The sequence below is a fragment of the Hyperolius riggenbachi genome, chromosome 5 (genome assembly GCF_040937935.1).
Source record: "Hyperolius riggenbachi isolate aHypRig1 chromosome 5, aHypRig1.pri, whole genome shotgun sequence".
NCBI classification, from domain to species: Eukaryota; Metazoa; Chordata; class Amphibia; order Anura; family Hyperoliidae; genus Hyperolius; species Hyperolius riggenbachi.
Window position 1 is genome coordinate 404,749,567 of NC_090650.1, and position 21,374 is coordinate 404,770,940.

Here is a 21,374-nt window from a genome sequence, read left to right on the forward strand (position 1 = left end):
GGGTGTTACAGACTTGCAAAAGTATGCTCTGTACTCAGTTATGCAAATGTATAGGAGTCGTGTGGCTACGCTTGCTCTTTTGCTACTAAAGATGACAGTTCCATTGGTAAGATAAATTAATATTGGCGTTCAGCTAGAAAACACACCCATCCAAATCTTCTGCTTCAATCCACAATAATGACAACTTTCCAAGAAATTTTAATTCAAAAAGACCTGAAAGTTGCATAATTACGATGTAAATGTGCAGCTTTTATATGACTGCAAGTTCATCAAAAGCCCCACTAGGTAATCTAATGATTTCATATTCCGTTGTGAATTATCTTCAATTTGTTTTAACGCAGCTGCGAGATCAGTTTGGTGTCAGGAAAATGACATAACCATTTGTCATTGTTCTTAAGAAGAAGTGTTTAATGGGAGCGTTTGCAGGAGAAAATTACAATAATGAAAAGAGGCAGTAAATCTCATGTGATATTTCTGACAGCTTCCTGTATTATTGCTACCCTTTAAAAACCTTTAATATTGTACATACATCATCATGTCATCATTACCACCAAGTCAAATAAGGATATGCAGATAGGAATCGTTCAGCCCGCTTTAATTGCAGAGCGGCTGTCCCAATCGTTGACTTCTTTTGGCTATTGTCTCCAGGAATTTGACAAATTTTAGAAAGCAACTCACTGAAAAAGCTCTGTCTCTTCCTGAGTATTTTTCATGTGGCTGCAATAAAGAGATTAATCTACTCTTAAATAATCTTACCAAGAAGTTTCCTCCAAGCTTTGATAACTTATGGATAAGTTTTCTGTCTACTAAAATGAACCCCTGCTGTGTGATCACCTATGAAGATCTCGAGGCTCCCGTACTACCGTACTTCATCCTTCAAAGGTTCAGAGGCTCCTTATTATACAATAAAACTAACTCTGTCCTACTTCTCTCCACTACAGAGAAAGCCCACGTCAAATATTCATTAAATTACGAGTTGACTGCTGGTTTCTTCCCCCAAAGCCCAACTCCAGCCAAGTTTAATAAGTTTTAGGCCATGTGAGAGTGGGTTAAAACCTTGTGGTCGCTATTACGGTCTATGCTCCTGCTAGGAAAAATGTTCCCTACTTCTTATCCAAAGAAGAACCATAACACCTTTTTGTGTCTCACAAAGTATAAAAATTATAGTACCGATTAATGATTTGACAGGATACCTAAAGTAAGAGAAATATGAAGGATGTTTATTATTTGCGTACAGAAACACAACAGGCTTTCATCATCCCCTGGCACAATTATTTTGGAGTTAATTCTACTAAATACTTTGCTGGGAGCCCATCAGGAGTATATGTGAACTCTATGATGACTCTATGACATCAGGGTTATCTTTACTGCACCCCCATCATTTTCACAGCCCTAACCTCCACCATTAAATCAACACCTGTCCTAATGTGCAATCCTTTACTACTACATAACACAGCACTCCTCTATATCTTCTTACCTATACCCTTCTATATAATTTAACAACCTTTCACGATGTATAACTCTATCCTCCACTTTAACATAATACCACTTTCCGATGTTTACCTCTAAGCAACTCTTTGACATAACATTCCCTTCACTATGTCTAGCTCTAATCTTCACCTTAACACAACCCACCTTTCCCATGTCTAGCTCTAACCTCCCTTTAAAATAACACCCATTCTCAATGACTAACTCTAACTTCCCCTTAACTAAAAGCTAATTGTCTTGCTTTGGCAAGGTGCACTGGAGTGACTGGAGTGACTGGAGAATGTGTAACTTCCCATTGCCGCTCATTCCTCCCTCTCAGCAGATGTTTGCGCAGGGAAAGGCTGACTGATAAGGTCAAGAAAGATGGCTCTGGACGACCAATAATTCAGGCTGGAGTTGGGCACTAGGTACTAAGGGCTGGTTCACACAGAAGCTTGGAGGCATTTGTGACTCGTCGGCTAAATGCTCCCATTCACTTGAAGCATCACGTGGTTACCGGCTATTACCGTCAATTGCACAAATGTGGCATTCCAATCCTGATTTACTGCATCTTTTCAGCCGGCCCAAGAAGCCGCATTTAGTGTCCATGGTTGCCTAGCCGCTGCAGCTTCATGAAAAAATTGCGACGTGAAGCCGATGATCACCGTACTGCCGCCCCCGAATGAGACATCACAGGACGATGCAGCTTCAGCCCCCGAAGCCGCCTGCTGTCCGTGTGAACCGGCCATAACTGATGCTAAAACTCAGTGAACATTGTCTAGGTTAAATATATGAGTCAAAGCAAACAATGATTTTCTATAGGCCAGACCCCACTAATGAATTTGTACAGTGTCCTTTTTTGTCCGTTGCATTTCCACAAACAATAATTGCAACTGGTATGACTTTTAGAAAGTAGACTGCATTGCTATTCATCTGATGAATGACACACATCTGCTCTGGACCCTGGACATCCTTGGAACAATAAAGCCTTTCCATACAACAAAGACACAGTTTTGCTCCAGCTGAGTCTGATGTAATAAGAGGCAAACTTAACACAAGAATTTTGTTCTGGATCGGGCATTGAATGGAAATAGCACTTTATTTCTTTAACACTTATTTGTTCTTAAAAGGTTAGTGCATTGGGTGCACATGTTTTAAATACTAAATCTGACCATCTGGATGGCTCGACTATCTAAATAACTCTAGGGATGACAAGAGCGATTTACATACTATTTGCATTAACTGCTAAACGACCGCATCATGCCGAGGGGCGTGGCCATGGCGGCAGCCCCAGGACCACCTAACGCCCTTAATCTCCAAGCGGTGATCTCTGCTCAGAGACTATTAGACGGCAAAACCATCGTTTAATTAGCATGTACAGTGCTGCGATCTAAGGCATCGCTGTACTGGGGACAGCTGTGTGACACAGCTGTCCGCTCCAGGGGATCAGAGGTGATCGGCTGTCTTAGGCTGAAGCCTAGGGGAAAAATAAATAACAAATAGGGAAATTTATTAATAAAAAATAAAATACATATCTGTATAACAAACAATAAACACGGGCAGCAGGGGGATAGGGAATCAGACCCCACCAACAGGAAGCTCTGTTGGTTGGAAGAAAAGGGGGGGGGGATCACTTGTGTGCTGTAATGTGCAGCCCTGCATCTTGGCCTTAAAGCTGCAGAGGCCTATTTTACATAAAATTGCCTGGTCTTTAGGGGGGTTTAACACTGCGGTCCTCAAGGGGTTAAAGATGCAAGGACAAAGGTGTTTTTGCATAACCGTAATTTCACATCAAAATTTCTTAATTTCCAGCAAATTTGTATTATATTAATATTGCATATAACCATAATTCTGATCTGTATTTTGACAATTATTTGTAAAAATGTGAAATTTGCTTCTATGGGAACAAGTCACACAAAAAAAAAAAATAACTTGTAGAAAAAATGTTTTTAAACTATGTAAAATATTCAAAAAAATGTCAGATTTTAACTGCTTACTGTAAGTGACTGTGACACAGGAGAAAAGTAATTTATAGTACATTTTATTATTTTGAGAATTATACATTTTTTTTTATATTTACAAATCATGCATAATTTTTTTGTGATAGTTGTCCTTTAACCTCCTTATTGGAAATCACGAGTTCAGCTGGAAAAACATGCCAGCCCAGGAGCGGTATCCCCGAGCTGAATTCGTGGTAGCCGCCGGGAGGTTACTGCAGAGTATAGCGTTGTAACGATTGTGGAACTTTCTCCGTGTGCAGCGCACAACGCGTGCGCTGACACGGCGGAAATCCTCCACAAGCGTATAATTGCAGGCACCCAGCAAAAGGTGCTACGCACCCGTAGAGGGAAATTCCTGTCGGCAGATGGCGCTGGGGAGTGCAGAGGAACCAATCCTCTGTACCTTCACAAATACCAGACAGGAATTGTACGAAGCGCAGAACACAATTGCAAGAGAAGCGATTGCGAATGAGAACGAGCAAAGGGACAGGTTGTATGTGCGTGCGCCAATCTAGTCGCCACCCCGCGACCGCGCACACACAACAGCAGATACGAAACAGAAACACAACTGCAAGAAAGGCGATTGCCAGAAGTGACACAAGGCAGATCAGAACAGAATACGAGGATAGCAAAGGCACAGCAAATCATACAATGAGGAGATGCGAAAAATAACAAACGCTAGCTAACCGCTAACACCGCACTCATTCGCAACAGTGCACGCGGTTATGCGCGGTCTCCACGTGATAAGCACAATAGAGACAAGCACGCCTAACTAACCATCGACAGACAAACATGAAACAGAGGACACGAACGCTTGCTTAACGGTTACCTCACCGAGCCTCCAGCAAGCGGTCGTAGCAGACAAGACAGACACACGACAACAGGGACAAGCGAGAGATAGGATCCACAGCACTAGCGAGAAGCGAGTGCAATCCAGGTACAGAGTAGCAGAACAGAAGGATCCACAGCACTAGCGAAAAGTGGCTAGCGCGATCCCAGGAGACAGAACAGAAGGATCCACAGCGCTAGCGAAAAGTGGCTAGCGCGATCCCAGGAGACAGAACAGAAGGATCCACAGCGCTAGCGAAAAGTGGCTAGTGCGATCCCAAGAGACAGAACAGAAGAGATAGCTGGTAGCAACCGCTGCACCAGCTATACTCCAAGAACAGAGATCAGAACCATTTCCTGTCAACCACCGCTGGGACAGGACAACAGCAACAGAACAAACAAACAGATAAGCAATCCTAACTGCACTAAGGAAACCTGCCTAGTGCAGTTTTCCAGGAATTACTCTAAGCTGATCTTCAAACAAAGAACATGGCTGACACTCTCCAGAGTGTTTCACAGGAAGACTCCTTATGAACAGCAAAGCATTGTGAGACACACATAGTACTTATAGTACACACCTCCAATGAATGTGGCCAGGCAATTTGCATGACAATGTATGCAAATTCCTCAGCAAGCACAAGCTGCAAAACTGACAGATGCTCTTCTTTCCAGAGTCCTGCAGCATGCAAACCTACACAATGGTCAAAAAGCTGCCTGCCTGCACAGGCAGCTGAGCAAATCATCACAAGCGTGCAGCTGGCATTTTAACTTACCTCCCTGGGTATCCCAATGTCGGCCACCACTCTTCTTCCTCTCCTTCGAGGCGCTGCTTCCCCTGTTGAGATCACCATCTGTCGTCATGACAACAGCAAGCAATCTCACTATAGGTTTACAGCACCATCCAGAGGATTGAGGGAAAACTGCAGCACTGGATCCCAGGGAGGTGAGTGAGTGCTGGGCTGCTGCAGAACTCCCTGGCAGCATGATTTTTTCCAAGTTTTAGAATCTAAAAGCATGCAAAAAAATTGCACCACTTTTAGACCCTAAAATCCGGAAAGAATCATAATGTCATGGGGTTAAAGTATGCGGCCACTTTAAATAGATCCAGCTCAGGTTTGCAGAATCATATATGCTTTTCAATAACCTGCAGATCAGAAGATTCCTATTAAGTAAAGTCTTCAGTGTACTCCTGGAGTCACTTTCATTTTGTTTTAGCTTTCCAACAACACGGGATCGGTACAACCTCATGACATGTTGGCTACACCTTTCCACGGATAGTTCTGATACTCTTCAATGTGTTTATCTTTTCCCTTTTTGTTGCTTTGGCATCTTTAATATAATAATGACAAGCTAATGCCTACTGCTTTTCTCCACTCAGTGCTGTGATTATAAGTAGAAGGCAGCAGATCGGAGGCAGTTGTCATGATTAATTAGCCGTAGTCCCACACGGATTACTTGTGGGATTTGCCTGTACTGCTTCACATCATCTTCTGTACTGCTTGTTCCCAACGAACAACCATAAACCACAAATTACTGACATAATTATTCACATATTCCAAATAACTGCTGCTAAAGGGGCAATAGAACAGAACTTTGTCATCCTTTCTTTTCAAAGCAGAACTGATGTCAAGTAGAGGAGGCAACCCGCATGTAGCAGCGATGTTGTCCCCGTAACAACGGTTAAAGTACATCTTTCAAAAATGAAAACTGATTATACATAAGTCCAGATTAACATTAGTCAAGGTTCTGTGCAGGAGTGAATAGCTAATTAGGATAAATGGTTACTGTTTGTTTACCCTTAATCTGCCCAGGACAGGCTGATGCCTCTCTTATTCAAAGTCGTGATGAGAAATCCCTTCTCTATGATAGCTGTGTCAGTGACAGACTGAGGTCACTGAGTAGAGCAGGCATAATATTAGGTAGGAGTTTCATTTCTGATGCGCCATGGACATTTCCACAGACTTGAAATGGAACCAGTGAAGCTCAGATCAATCAGATGGGTTTGACTGGCTCTGTTTTAAACCTAGCTTGTAGTGAAGGAGGGGAGTTGATACTTACCTTAGAATTCGTAAGTGTCTGAATGTACCAGAGGCTTTCTAAATCCTTGTAGAGCCCAATTCCAAAACAGTCCATTTTTAAATTCTGGTTGTCCTTCCGGCTGTCAATGAGTGCCTAGGCATGTGTGAGAAAGGTCCACACATGACCAGCAGAATGAGTCTACTTGCACACAGCTTTTTTCCTTTATGTACAAGCACTTTTTTGGCCATGCACAGACCTTACAAGTACATTCCTGGTCCAGATGCACTCTTTGATGGCCACAAGAATCCTATCCTACGAGCTTTTATTTAATGGGTTTAGAGCATACATGTCAACATCTGGCCCTGCACTCCCCCTCCTACACTGCACCCTGAGGCTGGAGCCTCTCTCGCCTCTGCCTCGGCCCAGCCCTGGTGGCAACTATGCTTTCTGTACGTGGCAGTGTAGATGTGCTAGGTATTGCTATATCAACATATATGTGTGTGTGGGTGGGGAGGGGGCAGGGTGACTAATCATTTTAATCTGCTGGGGGCTGCATAAGAAGTTTATATTACAATATTAGTAAATGGCATTCATATTTATAGCTTTATCTCTGCTTAATTTGATATATGTGCACATTGGTGACCTCAACTTTCCAAAAAGATGTCCTGGACCCTCCTGCTTTAGTTGTATTTGTTTATGTATTTAACCCCACCCCGGCTGTATAGCAAATACATGTTATTGGATCTGCAATTTAAATGCCATTGTTTTTAAACATCTGCAATATGTGTATACAGTAACAAAATTAGCACAAAATTCTATTATATCAAACTCTAGTTTTTTTTTACCTTACAATGTTACCCAAGTCCACCTCAATACTCCATGTACAACGAAGATTATTATCATATGGAAAAGGGTATCCTGGAGACAGAATTCTACCAGAAGATTCTCCTTTGAAACGGCCGCCACATTCAGCTAAATTAAAAAAAGAATATATGTGAGAATTAGTAAATAGTAAAACTGGCTTCCACATTTTTCAAAAGTAACAAAGTCACAAAACGCCTGCAAGGAATGTATTATTTATTTTTTAAATGTAACTTTATATGTATTTATTAGGATAACTATGAAACTATGAACACGGTGGTGCAAGACAACAAGTAACCATTTCTCTGTGATAAACGAGCCATTTACTTATGGTGCATTTTTGCACTACAGTGTTTTCCCCAGAATTTTTTTTTCCAGCCAGGTGGCATGAAAAAGTGGGCAGGTGGGGTGTGAGGGGGAATGCAAGGCCACCAAAACTCTGCTTATAGCATAGGAGGAGGAGGTGAGCAGATGACAGCCGGGTGCTCACCAAATTAGCCGGGTGGAACACCCAGTTAAAAGAGCCTGGGGACAACACTGTACTGTTACTTTGGGTTTTGAGATGCAGAGCGAGTCGATCATGGAAACTATTGCTAAAATGTCAAGGTTGCACTGACTTATTATCTTGAATGGGTAAGTCAGCTGCTTTTGCAATTTTTAGTCTGGGATTGTTTTCTCCTGATGAAGGGACCAAAATATTTAAGATTCACAAAACACATAGAATGTAAAAACTGATCTATTTTGGGGGACTTGTACTTTTTGAAGTGCATGACAAGATAAGGATGATCCTTTTAAAGTCCCCTGACTGTACCAAAGTCCTACTAAAGTATTCTATTTCGGATGTGGAGAAGTCTATACTAGACAAAATACTTACCCTTTTCGGTAAAACTATGATATATGGAAAAAATAAGGGTAAATAACCCCTGGATCTATTGACTTATGGTTCAAGAGTAGCTCATTATGGTTCTTCTTTAATAAATCTCTAGTGAAAATATATACATCATTTTTTTGTTAAAACTTTCTTTTAAAGATAAATAGAATAAATACAGACTTACGCACATACACATATACCGGTAATGCTTTTTGAAAATTATCTTAGGTGTGGTAATGTATGCCTATTTCTCTTTCTGGTTTCTTTCTTGTTTGTTCACCAAAAATCTTAAGCAACAAAACCTCTGAATACCTTTAAATTTAGTCAGAAATTAAGCTTTAAGTACCCATATTTTTAGATCTTTTCACTAGATTAGACATTAGATTTGACACAAACATTAATTCGAATGAAAATCTCTTGATACTACAGCATTTTTAAGTAACAATGTTTGAAAAATTGATTGTATATAGATTGCACATGTCAGCTGGAAAACTGTTTCCTGTGGAACTGTGAAGGAATGACCATATTTAGACACATATCTTGGCTGCAGCTGAGCGATGTGTTGTGATGCCATGGGGAAAGGCATGGCACTTGAAAAGGTAGCTTCTGATAGGCAGGTTAAGGAGGAATACGTGTGCTCAAGCAGCAGCCTTGGCCAAAACTAGCTAGCAATTGTATAAAGGCATTAGTCACATCTTAATATATCTGCTTGTAGGACATCTGTCGACCCTCATTTATGTTCTGAAACTCCCTTCCAAAAAATAATTTGATATTTACCACCCTTGATGACCTGCAAGTGCAATCTTAGAACTCAGTTCTACAGGTCAGCATAGAACCTGAATCAAGACTTTGGTTTTATCAGATCACCACTCTTAGAATGTATACAGCTTACCTGCTCCCTTTATATTGAGTTTTACCCCTTTGCTCCTTTATATTGAGTTTTACCCCTTTGCCCCTATACCAAAGTAATGCTGTATCTAACTATGTCTCTTCTGCTATGTATCTGTTACTGAATTTATGGAGGATTGGCTGGTTTAGCAGAAAAAGATAATACTTATATGACCACCACATAAATATAATAATTATAGGAAACATATAAATCTTGATACAAAGTCCCGGACGAGCCCCCACACAAATCTATGATTGTATGTAACAAGTGGATTTTTAATTGACTTTACAACATGGAACATAGCATAGAAGTTGCAGTATACCTAATGGATCAATAAAATGGCCATATTGTTTGAACATTTCAAGATGTACCTGTTTCCTATAATGTGTCTGTTTAATTACATGTTACAAACAAGAGCAGCAAGCCCAGTAACAGACAGTTTAAGGGCTACAAAAATGGTTTGATATATAAAATAATGATTATAATAATAATAATAATGATGATAATAGTGATGATAATAATAATAATAATAATAATAATAGTGATGATCATAATAATAATACATTCGTAAAAATGAAGCTGAATATACAGTTGAGTTTTATACAAAGAAGACTTTACCAATGCAGGACGGCAGGGGGTAGTCCCAGGCTCTCCGCTCACCAGTCATACATTTTAGCAAACTGCTTCCGTGTAAGGTGTAGCCAGGATTACAGCCATAGATGATGGTGCTGCCAGCAAAATGTCCCTGGTCACTGATTTTATATCCAAACTGTGGCACACCAGGATCTTCACAGTGGGAAAGCTCAAAGACTTAATAGAAAAAAAAAACTATGAAGGTTTTTTTTGTTATTGGTACATTTAAAGAAAAATAAACTCCATATTTTTTGTGTGTGTTCTGAAAGGTTTTGATACTAAATTGACATTACAAAACTGTTCAAATCAATTAAGAAAAAAGAGTATTCAGACATTTATATAGTCACATAATTCACTTTATTCGGGCAACAAAAGACACTAGCCTAATTGATACTCCTTTCAGTGTTAGAAGATTCCCATTGGTCTGTTAAAGGACCAATAGAGAGTCTTGACAGATATTTAAAGCTTTTATGGGGCTCGCTATACTTTTTTTTTGCGGTTAACCCCTTGTGGAAATGGGTAAAGGGTACATAAGTACTCCTATATTAATTTCCCTTGAGGGGTGGGCATCTGGGGTACCCCAGATTCTTCAATGAACCCCCTAAGCCTCCCACCTCCTCCTGGGTACCAGAGGTGGGGAAAAGCCCTTTGTTCATGGTATAGAAAAGGCCTTAGGGTGAGAGGCTTTGCCTTCTCTCTCTTCCAGAGCATCCCACTTCAACATAATGGACCATGTGGTCTAGTATAGCTTAGGGTACAGAGCCTGGGCCCCCTTGGGCTCTGTACCCTGACCTGTCTAGTCTGCATGGTTGACAAGAGGCATTTCTTAAAATGTATATAGTATTATCTTTATAATACCTAACACATTTGGTAATTATAGCATGTACAGGGACTTTGCTGTTAACCACTAAAATATGTGGCAATGAATGGTCTGCATATGTATAAGTCAGATATCCGAAAGCCTTCAGAATGTGTATGGCTGCGAGGCAATCCTTTAGATAGCACTGGCGTAGCTGGAGTGAGCAGACCATTCATTCTGTAACCACTATCCCAATGGCTGCTGCTGGTAATGATATAACACGCTATTTGGCTTAACCAGGTGGAAAGGGCAGCTGAAACATTTGAGATACAGATGTATACTAAACTCTACATACTATGTTTTTAACTACATGCTGTCACGATTCTTGAAATCATAACGTATTGCCTCTGAAGAAGTGGCTGGTCTTTAAGCCGTGAAACGTGCTTCAGGTCATTCTTGACAATATCACGTGACACATGGACTTTTACTATATAGTTACATAGTTACATAGTTATTTTGGTTGAAAAAAGACATACGTCCATCGAGTCCAACCAGTACAAAGTACAACTCCAGCCCGTCCCCCACATACCCCTGTTGATCCAGAGGAAGGCGAAAAAATCCCCACAAGGCATGGTCCAGTTAGCCCCAAAAGGGAAAAATTCCTTCCTGACTCCAGATGGCAATCAGATAAAATCCCTGGATCAACATCATTAGGCATAACCTAGTAATTGTAGCCATGGATGTCTTTCAACGCAAGGAAAGCATCTAAGCCCCCTTTAAATGCAGGTATAGAGTTTGCCATAATGACTTCCTGTGGCAATGCATTCCACATCTTAATCACTCTTACTGTAAAGAACCCTTTCCTAAATAAATGGCTAAAACGTTTTTCCTCCATGCGCAGATCATGTCCTCTAGTCCTTTGAGAAGGCCTAGGGACAAAAAGCTCATCCGCCAAGCTATCATATTGCCCTCTGATGTATTTATGCATGCAGAGGCGGGACAAGGTCCTCCAGCACCCAAGGCTGAGACACCAAAGCGCGCCCCTCCATCCCTCCCACCCCAGCCGTCACACACTGATTGCTATTAGACTAAGAGGCGCCACAGGGCCCACAACCTCCCCAACACCTTAAAATCTAGTTATCTGGCTTGCAGTCACTGCTATGTATCCCCTTTTCTTATTTCTTTCTGCTTCAAACACAATTAGGAATGACAGCTGAATGAATTGTTCTCCCCCTCCTACACTGCGCCCTGAGGCTGGAGCCTCTCCAGCCTATGCCTCGGTCCGGCCCTGATTATACATGTTAATTAGATCTCCTCTAAGGCGTCTTTTCTCTAGACTAAATAAACCCAGTTTATCTAACCTTTCTTGGTAAGCGAGACCTTTCATCCCACGTATCAATTTTGTTGCTTGTCTCTGCACCTGCTCTAAAACTGCAATATCTTTTTTGTAATGTGGTGCCCAGAACTGAATTCCATATTCCAGATGTGGCCTTACTAGAGAGTTAAACAGGGGCAATATTATGCTAGCATCTCGAGTTCTAATTTCCCTTTTAATGCATCCCTATGTCCGTCATATCTTTATACCATTTAACAATTATAAGGAAAGCTAAGTTTTATAACTTTTGACTTATCTATTACAGGCCCTAAAACCCTCACCCTGAAAATAAGTATTAAACTAATAAATTGTATGTATGCAGAGTACACTTTTTTATCTACAAATGTATTGGTTGATTACTAGGCTTTGGTCTGAAGCTAAACAAAAAATTCTTGACTCTTCCTTGACATGAAACTGTATCTGGCTCTAGATGCCAGTCAAGGCAGAGATCTTACTTGGAGACAGGAAGGCAGCTGCCCTTGCACTGCGCACATTGAAGAAATATTTACCCTTGTCAGGTTCATTGTCCCCCCCACTAACTTTAGCTGCTAGGCCTCTGCCAAGAGCTCGGTCGAGGTTCTCAGCAGGGTTGCAATGTAATCATGCGTGGGTGGAAGGAACACAGCTTGAATGCAATTTAATAGATTCCGCTTAGCTGTACGGCAACAATACAACTGATAATGGTTGATGGTGCTCAGAAAAAAAAGGAATTAGATGAAATATCCTATGACTTTCCATTATCAATCCTGTCATGTCTAGCCTGTTCCATCCCCTGTCTGCTACCTGTCCTGACTTTGTGTTGTCTACTGAATCCTCACAATTGTTATCTGCCCTAACTCCAGTCAGTTCTTTCTTTCACCTATCCTGATCTTTGTTCTATTCTGTAATGGATCTCCTGCCTTCCATTACTTTGCCATGCACCGGCACCAATCCTACTGCCGTTAGCTTTTGTCCAGATTACATTAACCAGGTTGGTGATATGGAGGATTCACCTTCCTCCCCTGATTAATGAATAGGACCCTTATTCATTTTTTTTTATTTTCATCAACAAACACTGTTCATTGAGTAAAGTGTAGGTTACAAAATTTATAACAATTCACATCAGCCATATCGTATAAAACATAGCAGCATGTAATCAGAGCAAAGTTCCAACAATATCATACCAGATCCATAGTGCACCTCCTAGATGGAGGGGTGTTGCCCCGTCTTTCCGATTTACAGAGAGTGATTTCTTAACCTGAGTGGGGTCAGGTATAATCTATTCTAATCTGCCTTTGTGGTAACCCTGGTTTGTGAGTATCTATTCACATTGTTTTTATCTTTACCTGTTATCTTGATTTACAGCAGTGTATTGGGTTCCCAGTGTCCTCTTTCCTTTTTTTCTCCCCCAACATGAGTTCCTTTTTAATTCCCAACCCTAACACTGGTGATGGTCATGTCTAGGAGAACTCATGGAGAAGCATACAATTTGTGTAATCAGCTGCAAAGCTCTAGTTTTCTATGATCACATCCTGATCATGCCTATCAAATCTTATATAAATATCACTTGACCAAAGTGATCACATGTTTCTCCATGAGTTTTCCAAGACATGACCATCACTACCTAACACCACAATGTGAATTATTTCCTGAAACCTAACGCTAAACCCACCAAGTATGAATTATGTCATCATGCCTAACCTCCTCCTCCCTCATAGTATAGTCTTTCATTGTGTCCAACCCTACCTCCCTATCTCTAGTTGTTCTATATAACCTACCCCAACCCTATTCTCTCACCGACCTAAATTAATGCCTCACCCTAACCTCTAACCCTATCCAAAATTCACCTCTCATAGTCCTTAATACCAAACAGAAATCAGAATTCCGCGGAAATCCAGTTTACTGCAACTAACTAATTTTAGCCCAATCACAGAACTGAAAAGCATTGGACCAATCAGAGATTGGAGATTTTTTTCTGTGAAAATCGGATTACCGCAGTAATTTTAGACCAATCATAAGATTCTGTTTTTCCTATTTTCTGATTACTGAAATTGTTTTTGTCATTTTTGTTTCCTTTCTCTGATGCAAAAAAAAAATTTCAAATAAAATACTCCTTGGAAATCGGAAAAATGGAAAATCATAAAACCGGAGATCGGAAAAAATGGAAAACTGGAAATCAGAAATCGGGAATCAGACTTTCCACTGAATTACAAATTGACATTTCCGAACATCCCTAGTAAAAAACTGAAAGCTATGCCGTAGATATTACTACTTACTGGTATACACTAGCTGAAAGCCTTCATCATTTACTTCAGAGTCTGAATTAAATTCCAGCCACAAATGATTAGAAGTGCTGCTCAGTGTAAGGCCTCTCAAAGATGATGCAGTATAAGCTCCCAGCAAATGTGCTGTGTTGTCCTTCCCGTCATAAATCTGCAAAATAAAGGAAACATAGAAAAAAATTGTTTGCTGATGGATTTTCAGAAAGGAATCAACTATGAGGTCAGATTACATACACGAGGCACTAGACATTGCTACAGTAGGTCAGCTCAACAATTTTGTTACCATAAACAAATGAAAGTAAGAATATATTGGTCAGGATCCACCATAATCAAATTCTTACTCAAAGCCTTAAATTAACCTAATCATAGCACCAGGTCTAACACATGATTCTCCTCCAAACCCAAAAACTAATCTTTTTAACAAAAGCCTTACAGTAGCTGAAATGTATGTCTAACCTAACCCTCACACTAACCTAATTATTATGAAAACATTAATCCTAACCTTGCCGTCTTCTGAAGCCTAACTCTAAACAAACCTCACATAATCCTTAAGATAGCACACACTCTATTCTTAAGGCTTACCACTATCCCCCAAAATTTTAATTAAATTTTTAAAAATTTAAGATACATATAAAAACACATAAATAAAAAGTATTTACAATAGGTTTGCAAGCATAATTCGTTCCAGAAACATGCTTGTAATCCAAAGCACTCTTATATCAAAGTGAATTTCCCCATAAGAATTCATGAAAAACCCAGTTTATTCATTCCACAATCCAAAAAACAGTTATAGTAAAATAATATAAAATAAAAATGTAAACAAGTTTTTTTCCCTATAACTAGCAGAATCATTGCCATCTGTTGGCTCACCCCAACCTTTTTTTGTGTGGTTTTAACAAGGAACTTATACAACAACAGTTACTTTTGAGGATTTCATGGAAGCCCATTAACTTATGAATAGTTTATATCCAATTCAATCAGACTAATGGAATCAATGCATTTTTCAGATCGATCCCATCAATCTGATCTGGGTTAGCAGTTATTTGAAGTCAAGTGTGGGCTCGACCAATCAAGCGTTTCTGATCCTTCTGTCCTGTGCAAGAGTTCAGGTCCACTTTAAAGCGGAAATGTAAAGTCCTAAAAAAATAAAAGTTTCACTTACCTGGGGCTTCTTCCAGCCCCCTGCAGCCGACCTGGGCCCACGCTGTGACACACCGATCCTCCATTCCCCACTACAGCTCACTTTTCTTCTCAAACTGTTTGCCGACTTCTAAGTCAACATCCACTGCGCCCTGGCCACACATATCATCGTACGCGTTCCCGTGGCCAGGAGCATCCTGTACAGGCGCAGAATGAGAAAACCTCTAGTGCACAGTATGCTCCCAGCGACTGGAGCATGAACGAGGATGCGCGCAGCCAGTGGACACCACCTGCAAGAAAGGAAAGTGTGCTGTGACGGGGGAACAGAAGATCGGTATGTCACATCGTGGGCACAGGTCAGCTGCAGGGGGCTGGCAGAAGCCCCAGGTAAGTGAAACTCTTATTTTTTTTAGGACTTTTCAGTTCTGCTTTAAAGCAAAACAAAAGCAAATGCAAAGTTTTGCGTTGAAATGTACTCTAACAGAGATACCTAATACTGATTTCTTTCTTTCTTTTTTTTTTTTGCTGCCCACCCAACCTCCTTCTTTTCTTTTGTGAATTCAACAAAAGCTCTGTTTCACAAAACCTCATCAGCATAGTGCAGTTCCCAATAGAGCACCCCGTCCAACTCAAACAATTTACAAACTCAGGGTTTTTCTGTACAGATTACAAATCTTCCCTTTCTCACTGCTATGGAAAATATCCCATTCCTATAAAATAATTCAGCAGCCTCGGGCTCCGGAACAGCGGGACATTTCCAGCATACTAAAGCCAGGATTCTGACATATTCAATCAATTTCACTAATTCTGGATCTTTTGACTGTAATCATTCTTAAACCATACCACAGATATTTAGAGACAGGATGGATTCTTGGTTTAACAAATAAAAAAATATTGACCGCTTTGGCTAGCATAGCTCCTGTTTCCTAGGAATCCTCTGAAACAAGAGCTGAATTTATCAGCTTAAGTTAATTTAAAAATCAGTAGGTTTTTCATTTTAGAAAATATGAATGTAATTTTATTGCCAAATCACTAGAAAAAAAAATATGAACTGGCGGACGCAGTGAATTATTTTTGTTCACAAAAACTGTAAGGCACAATTAGCTTTAATTAATTCAAGTCACCTTTTCTCCTAAGTTTCTCCTCCTAGGTAATGTTTACACATTTTATCAACATAATGCCTTTCACGCCAGAAAATACTCATAATATTTTTGACAGTGCTTTTTTTCTCCCACTTTTTGGTACTTTTTTTCAATTGCAGAGTTCTGTAAACCTATTTCAAACAGCAGCCCTTATGCAATTAACTTTTTCACCTGAATTTTCTTCTAGGTGATAATTTCAAACCATGTTGACAAAATCTTTGTAAACCCCCAGAAAGAAAGTCCTCAAATAATTTTGTTACTATATTTTTTAATTAGTTTCTGATATATTTTTTTTCAGTTGCAAAGAGATTAAAAGGTATTATAAAGAGAAAGTAAAAAATGTTCTCCTAGGAGAAAACTCAGGAGTAAAAAGTTAATTGCATATTAGGCCAGAGGGTGAAAATGTATCTCCTAGGAGAAAACTTAGAAGAAAAAGTGAATTGGATTGGACCCAATAACTTTCACAGACACAAATAAAAGTTCTGTAACATTTGGTTAAGATGGAAATTCATTTCACTTATGTTGTTTAAGTGTGTATTAAGTAGTATTGTGCTACCAAGGTATTGTGAGTTAAGAGTTTTTTTATAGTTCAAAAAGGCTTTATTCAAACCAAAGATAACATCAGTACATGTTTAAGAGTTTTAAAGTGTTAGTACATTTATGCTTAAGTAAGCTTAGAATGATTTAAAATAAGACTTTATGAATATAGTCACAATACTAATTGTATATAAATTTTACAGTGCAAGCATTTCACAAAGCCATTTTTACATTACAAAAAGTGTATTATCACCAGCCCACTCAGTGCTTGCTGAAATACTGATAGCAACTCCACATGATAATGATAACAAATGTACAGAGCCAATTTATAGCTGTAAATTGTAATGCTTTGTGAACACTGCTGTTGGTTTATTTTAGTTTGGCCAGTGGGAGGAGCCCTGTGCTCCAAGGCTCCACCTTCCAGATTATCTAAACAGCAATATGGATAAGGTATTAATTATATGGAAGCTATATTGCTTTTTTAAGATAAACAAAGACAATTATTTATTATTTTCAGCTTTCAAAGATTAAGAAACTTAATTATTTATTTTCATGTTTTTTCATTTTTTCATGTTCATGTTTCCATGTACACGTGTGTCATGTGTGCACAAAGTTGTCTTAGCAATCGCTAAGCATGGCATTTGGAAAATTATATGAACAGAATGTTCCCAAGAAGTCAGTTACACATTTAAAGGGAACCTAAACTGAGAGGGATATGGATGTTTCCTTTTAAACAATACCAGGTGCCTGGCAGTCCTGCTGATCTTTGGCTGTAGTAGTAGCTGAATGGCAAACCTGAAACAAGGATGCAGCTAATCCAGTCTGACTTCAGTCAGAGCACCTGATCTGCATGCTTGTTGAGGGGCTGTGACTGAAAGTATTAGAGACACAGGATCAGCAGGAGAGTCAGGCAACTGGTATTTTTAATAGGAAAATCCATATCCTTCTCAGTTTAGGTTCTCTTTAATGAAACCAGATATGAGCCTTGCATGGCTCCTGGCAAAGGACTAACTTGAAAATTGGCTCTAGTTAATTTGGCTCCTTCTCCTTGTATTCTTTGGTAAGATAAGTTGGGGAATAGGGGTCTCAAAAGGTGTCAGATGGGCTCATGGATCTCCACCGGGCCCAAGGCATCTGCCTAAGTTGCCTTATGAGTGATGTGGCTCTAGCTCCTAGTGTAAAGGTAAACATGGCAGTCCATTATTTCTGCACATCATGGCTGCTTTGTGTTGGAAAGGACACTGATGTATCCAGCCTGTCTATCATGGCCATTTTGGAGCTCTGTGTGCTGTGTTGACTAGCAAGTTTTACAAGCAGAATAGTGTCTTACATTGCTGTTTTGGTAAACATGTCTTGCCTCCAACATTATGGAAGCTAAATATCCTGTGAAGGTTATCATATATCCAGGCAATGCTATATCAGCACTGCAGCATGGTGGCACAGTGGTGCAGCTGCCGCACAGTCATTAGCTATCTCGTCTTGCAGTGCTGGGTCACTGTTTTCAAATCCCAGCCAGGGCACTATCTGCACAGAGTTTTTATGTTCTCCTCGTGTCAGAGTGAGTTTCCTCTGGGCACATCAGTTTTCTCCCACATCCCAAAAGCATACAAATAAGTTAATTGGCTTCCCCCTAAATTGTTTAGTGTAAAGCCTCATACACACGCTGTACTACAGGGAACGGCGGGTCCATCAGACCCTCCCGCTGGGCGGGCGTTCCAGTAACAGTACAGCGTGTGTACAGTCTGTCTGCAGACTGATAAGGCTGTTTCTCAATGATCCGCTCAGAGCGTTCAGAAACAGCCTTATCAGACAGACTGTACACACGCCGGACTGTCGCTGGAACGCCCGCCCAGCGGGAGGCTCTGACGGACCCACCGTTCCCTGTAGTACAGCGTGTGTACGAGGCTTTAGTTGAGGAGCAGAAATGCAGACATCAAACCAACAAGAGTTGATTCCAGTGATGCCTTTAATGCCTTACTGTACATGGTTTATTGCAAGTTTTTGACACGATAAGTGTCTTCTTCCGGCATTATACAGAACTTGGTCAGAACCGTACAACAGTGGATGTAATATACAGAGACTTATATTGGATTCTATAGGCTCAATCTGACATGATGTCACACATTATTACCTCCTTTGAAATGTAAAAAGGCTTCCTCCCTAGACTATGATGCATTCACTACATTATACATACATAGACATATGAGTATGGTAGGAATAACATTGTGAGCCCTTCTGAGGCAGTGGCATTAGTGCTGGGCGTAATGGAAAAAACTACGCTTACGGATCATTACGCGTAATTTTACGCTATTACGCATTACGGAATTACGCTTACGGCGTAGACATTTATCTACGGTTCATGTCTGTAATTACGCATGGCCCTTACGCAATTACGCGTAAGAATACTGTAATGCAGGTTGTTACGTTATTGCCTTACGTATAAATTCCTACTAGCAATGAATGCGTAAGGCAATGCTCCCAAGCGGAAAAGTTGACGCATGGATCAATGTTAGGTAGCCGCCGACTTTAAGGGTTAATAGCAAAGCCCCCTTAATTGCTGAGAGCCTCAAATTTGGAGAATATATTAAGGAGATCAGAAGGAATAAGAGGAAAAATTTTTTTTCAAAAAGACCTTATAGTTTTTGAGAAAATCGATGTTAAAGTTTCAAAGGAAAAATATATACATTTAAAAACCTGCCGAATTTAACGGTTAATAGCAAAGCCTGCTTAAAATTTAGGAACACCAAATTCCCAGGGTATATTAAGGGGATCAGTGGGAATAAGAGGAATTTTTTTTTTTCAAAAAGACCTTATAGGGTTTGAAAAAATCGATTTTTAAATTTCAAGGGCAAAAATGTCTTTTAAATGCGGAAAATGTCAGTTTTTTTTGCACAGGTAACAATAGTGTATTATTTTCATAGATTCCCTCAAGTGGGAAGAGTTTTACTTACTTCGTTCTGAGTGTGAGAAATGTAAAGAAAAACGACGTGGGGTCCCCCTCCCAGACCTCTTTAACCCCTTGTCCCCCATGCAGGCTGGGATAGCCAGAATGCGGAGCACCGGCCGCGTGGGGCTCCGCACCCTGACTATACCAGCCCGCATGGTCCATGGATTGGGGGGTCTCAGAAGGGGAGGGGCAGCCAAGCTTTCCCCTCCCCCTCCGAGCCCTTGTCCAATCCAAGGACAAGGGGCTCTTCTCCACCTCCGATGGGCGGTAGAGGTGGAGGCCTCGATTTCCTGGGGGGAGGTGGGTTCATGGTGGCATCTTGGAGTCCTCTTTAAAAAGGGGTCCCCCAGATGCCCACCCCCCCTCCCAGGAGAAATGAGTATAGGGGTACTTGTACCTCTTACCCATTTCCATTAAGAGTTAAAAGTAAATAAACACACAAACACTTAGAAAAAGTATTTTAATTGAACAAAAAACATAACCACGAAAAAAGTCCATCAATATTCTTAATTAACCATTAATACTTACCTGTCCCTTTAAATAAATGATCCCTCGAAATAGCCTCGGAAATGTTCTATCAGTTACAATGTAACAAAGTTATTACAATGTAACAACTTTGTTACATTGTAACTACGCCGCACCCGATGTCACTCGCCGCTCAGCCACCGCATACACTTACGCGTCCGTGCAGGACGCTAAGTCCCCGCCGACCCCCGCTGTCCACCCCACCCACATCTGTCACCCACATGTCACCCACATGTGGGTGACATGTGGGTGACATGTGGGAGAGGCGGGGAAGGCAGCGGGAGCCCTTAGGGCACAGGGCGGTCCCGCATTGGGGACTGTGTGTGCCCCAGTGGGGGAACTTGTGCTTATGTTTCCCCCCCCCCCTTCCCCTCCTCCTACTGGGTTTCTTCTCTTTCCTCCCCTTTTTTCCCTGCTCTTCCCCACCCGCCTCTCCACCATCTGATCCTGCTTCTTTAATTTTTGACCTAGACAGGGGTGCCCCTTTAAGTCCTGCCCTATTCCCTTCCTGCCTGTCCCTCCTCCCTTCTCATCTCTTTGTTCTCCCACACAAGCTGCTCTCTCTCTCAGATCTCCACTCTTCTTATGCCACAACTGCTCCCGTTTTGGGTTTGTACTCGAGGGTGGCGCCCCGCGATGCACGGGCACCCATCCAGGGGACTTGGACTGAATGTAGGTAATTTGGGCGGCAGGTGCAGTATATGGACGAGATAGGTGGACAGAATTTGCCACCAATATTTTGGTGGCAACGACACTTTTCCTGCATAGAGGGAGGGAGAGACATCACGGAGGGGAAATGGAATTGCCCTAGTGATTGTCCCCCCCGATGCATGAACTCCTCCTTACATGCACTGTCGTACCCGATGCACCCCTGTCCTACCCCTGGGGGATCCTATGTGAGTCGCTGGGGGCCACCAACTCCTGAGGACCCTGTGGTCTTCTTGTTCTCCCTTTTGCGTATGATGCTCCCAGCTTGCTCCTTTTAGTGAGCATTGGGGGAGCACATCTCCTGCCATTCTGGCCCCAACCCTGACATTCCGGGAAGAGGAAATGCATGGGTGGGAGCTAGGACAGCCCCTG

At 41.0% G+C, this 21,374-nt stretch overlaps 1 protein-coding gene across 1 annotated transcript in view; it reads right to left on the bottom strand.

Annotated features, from left to right (window-relative positions):
• CSMD3 (CUB and Sushi multiple domains 3) overlaps positions 1–21,374 on the bottom strand; it is a 1,539,978-nt gene that overhangs the window by 499,510 nt on the left and 1,019,094 nt on the right. Inside the window, exons 25-27 of the mRNA XM_068237930.1 lie at positions 13,998–14,154; positions 9,554–9,745; positions 7,160–7,286 (exon numbers count right to left, since the gene is read on the bottom strand). Of these exons, the coding sequence (XP_068094031.1) occupies positions 7,160–7,286; positions 9,554–9,745; positions 13,998–14,154 (476 nt within the window). The remainder of the gene's footprint in view (positions 1–7,159; positions 7,287–9,553; positions 9,746–13,997; positions 14,155–21,374) is intronic.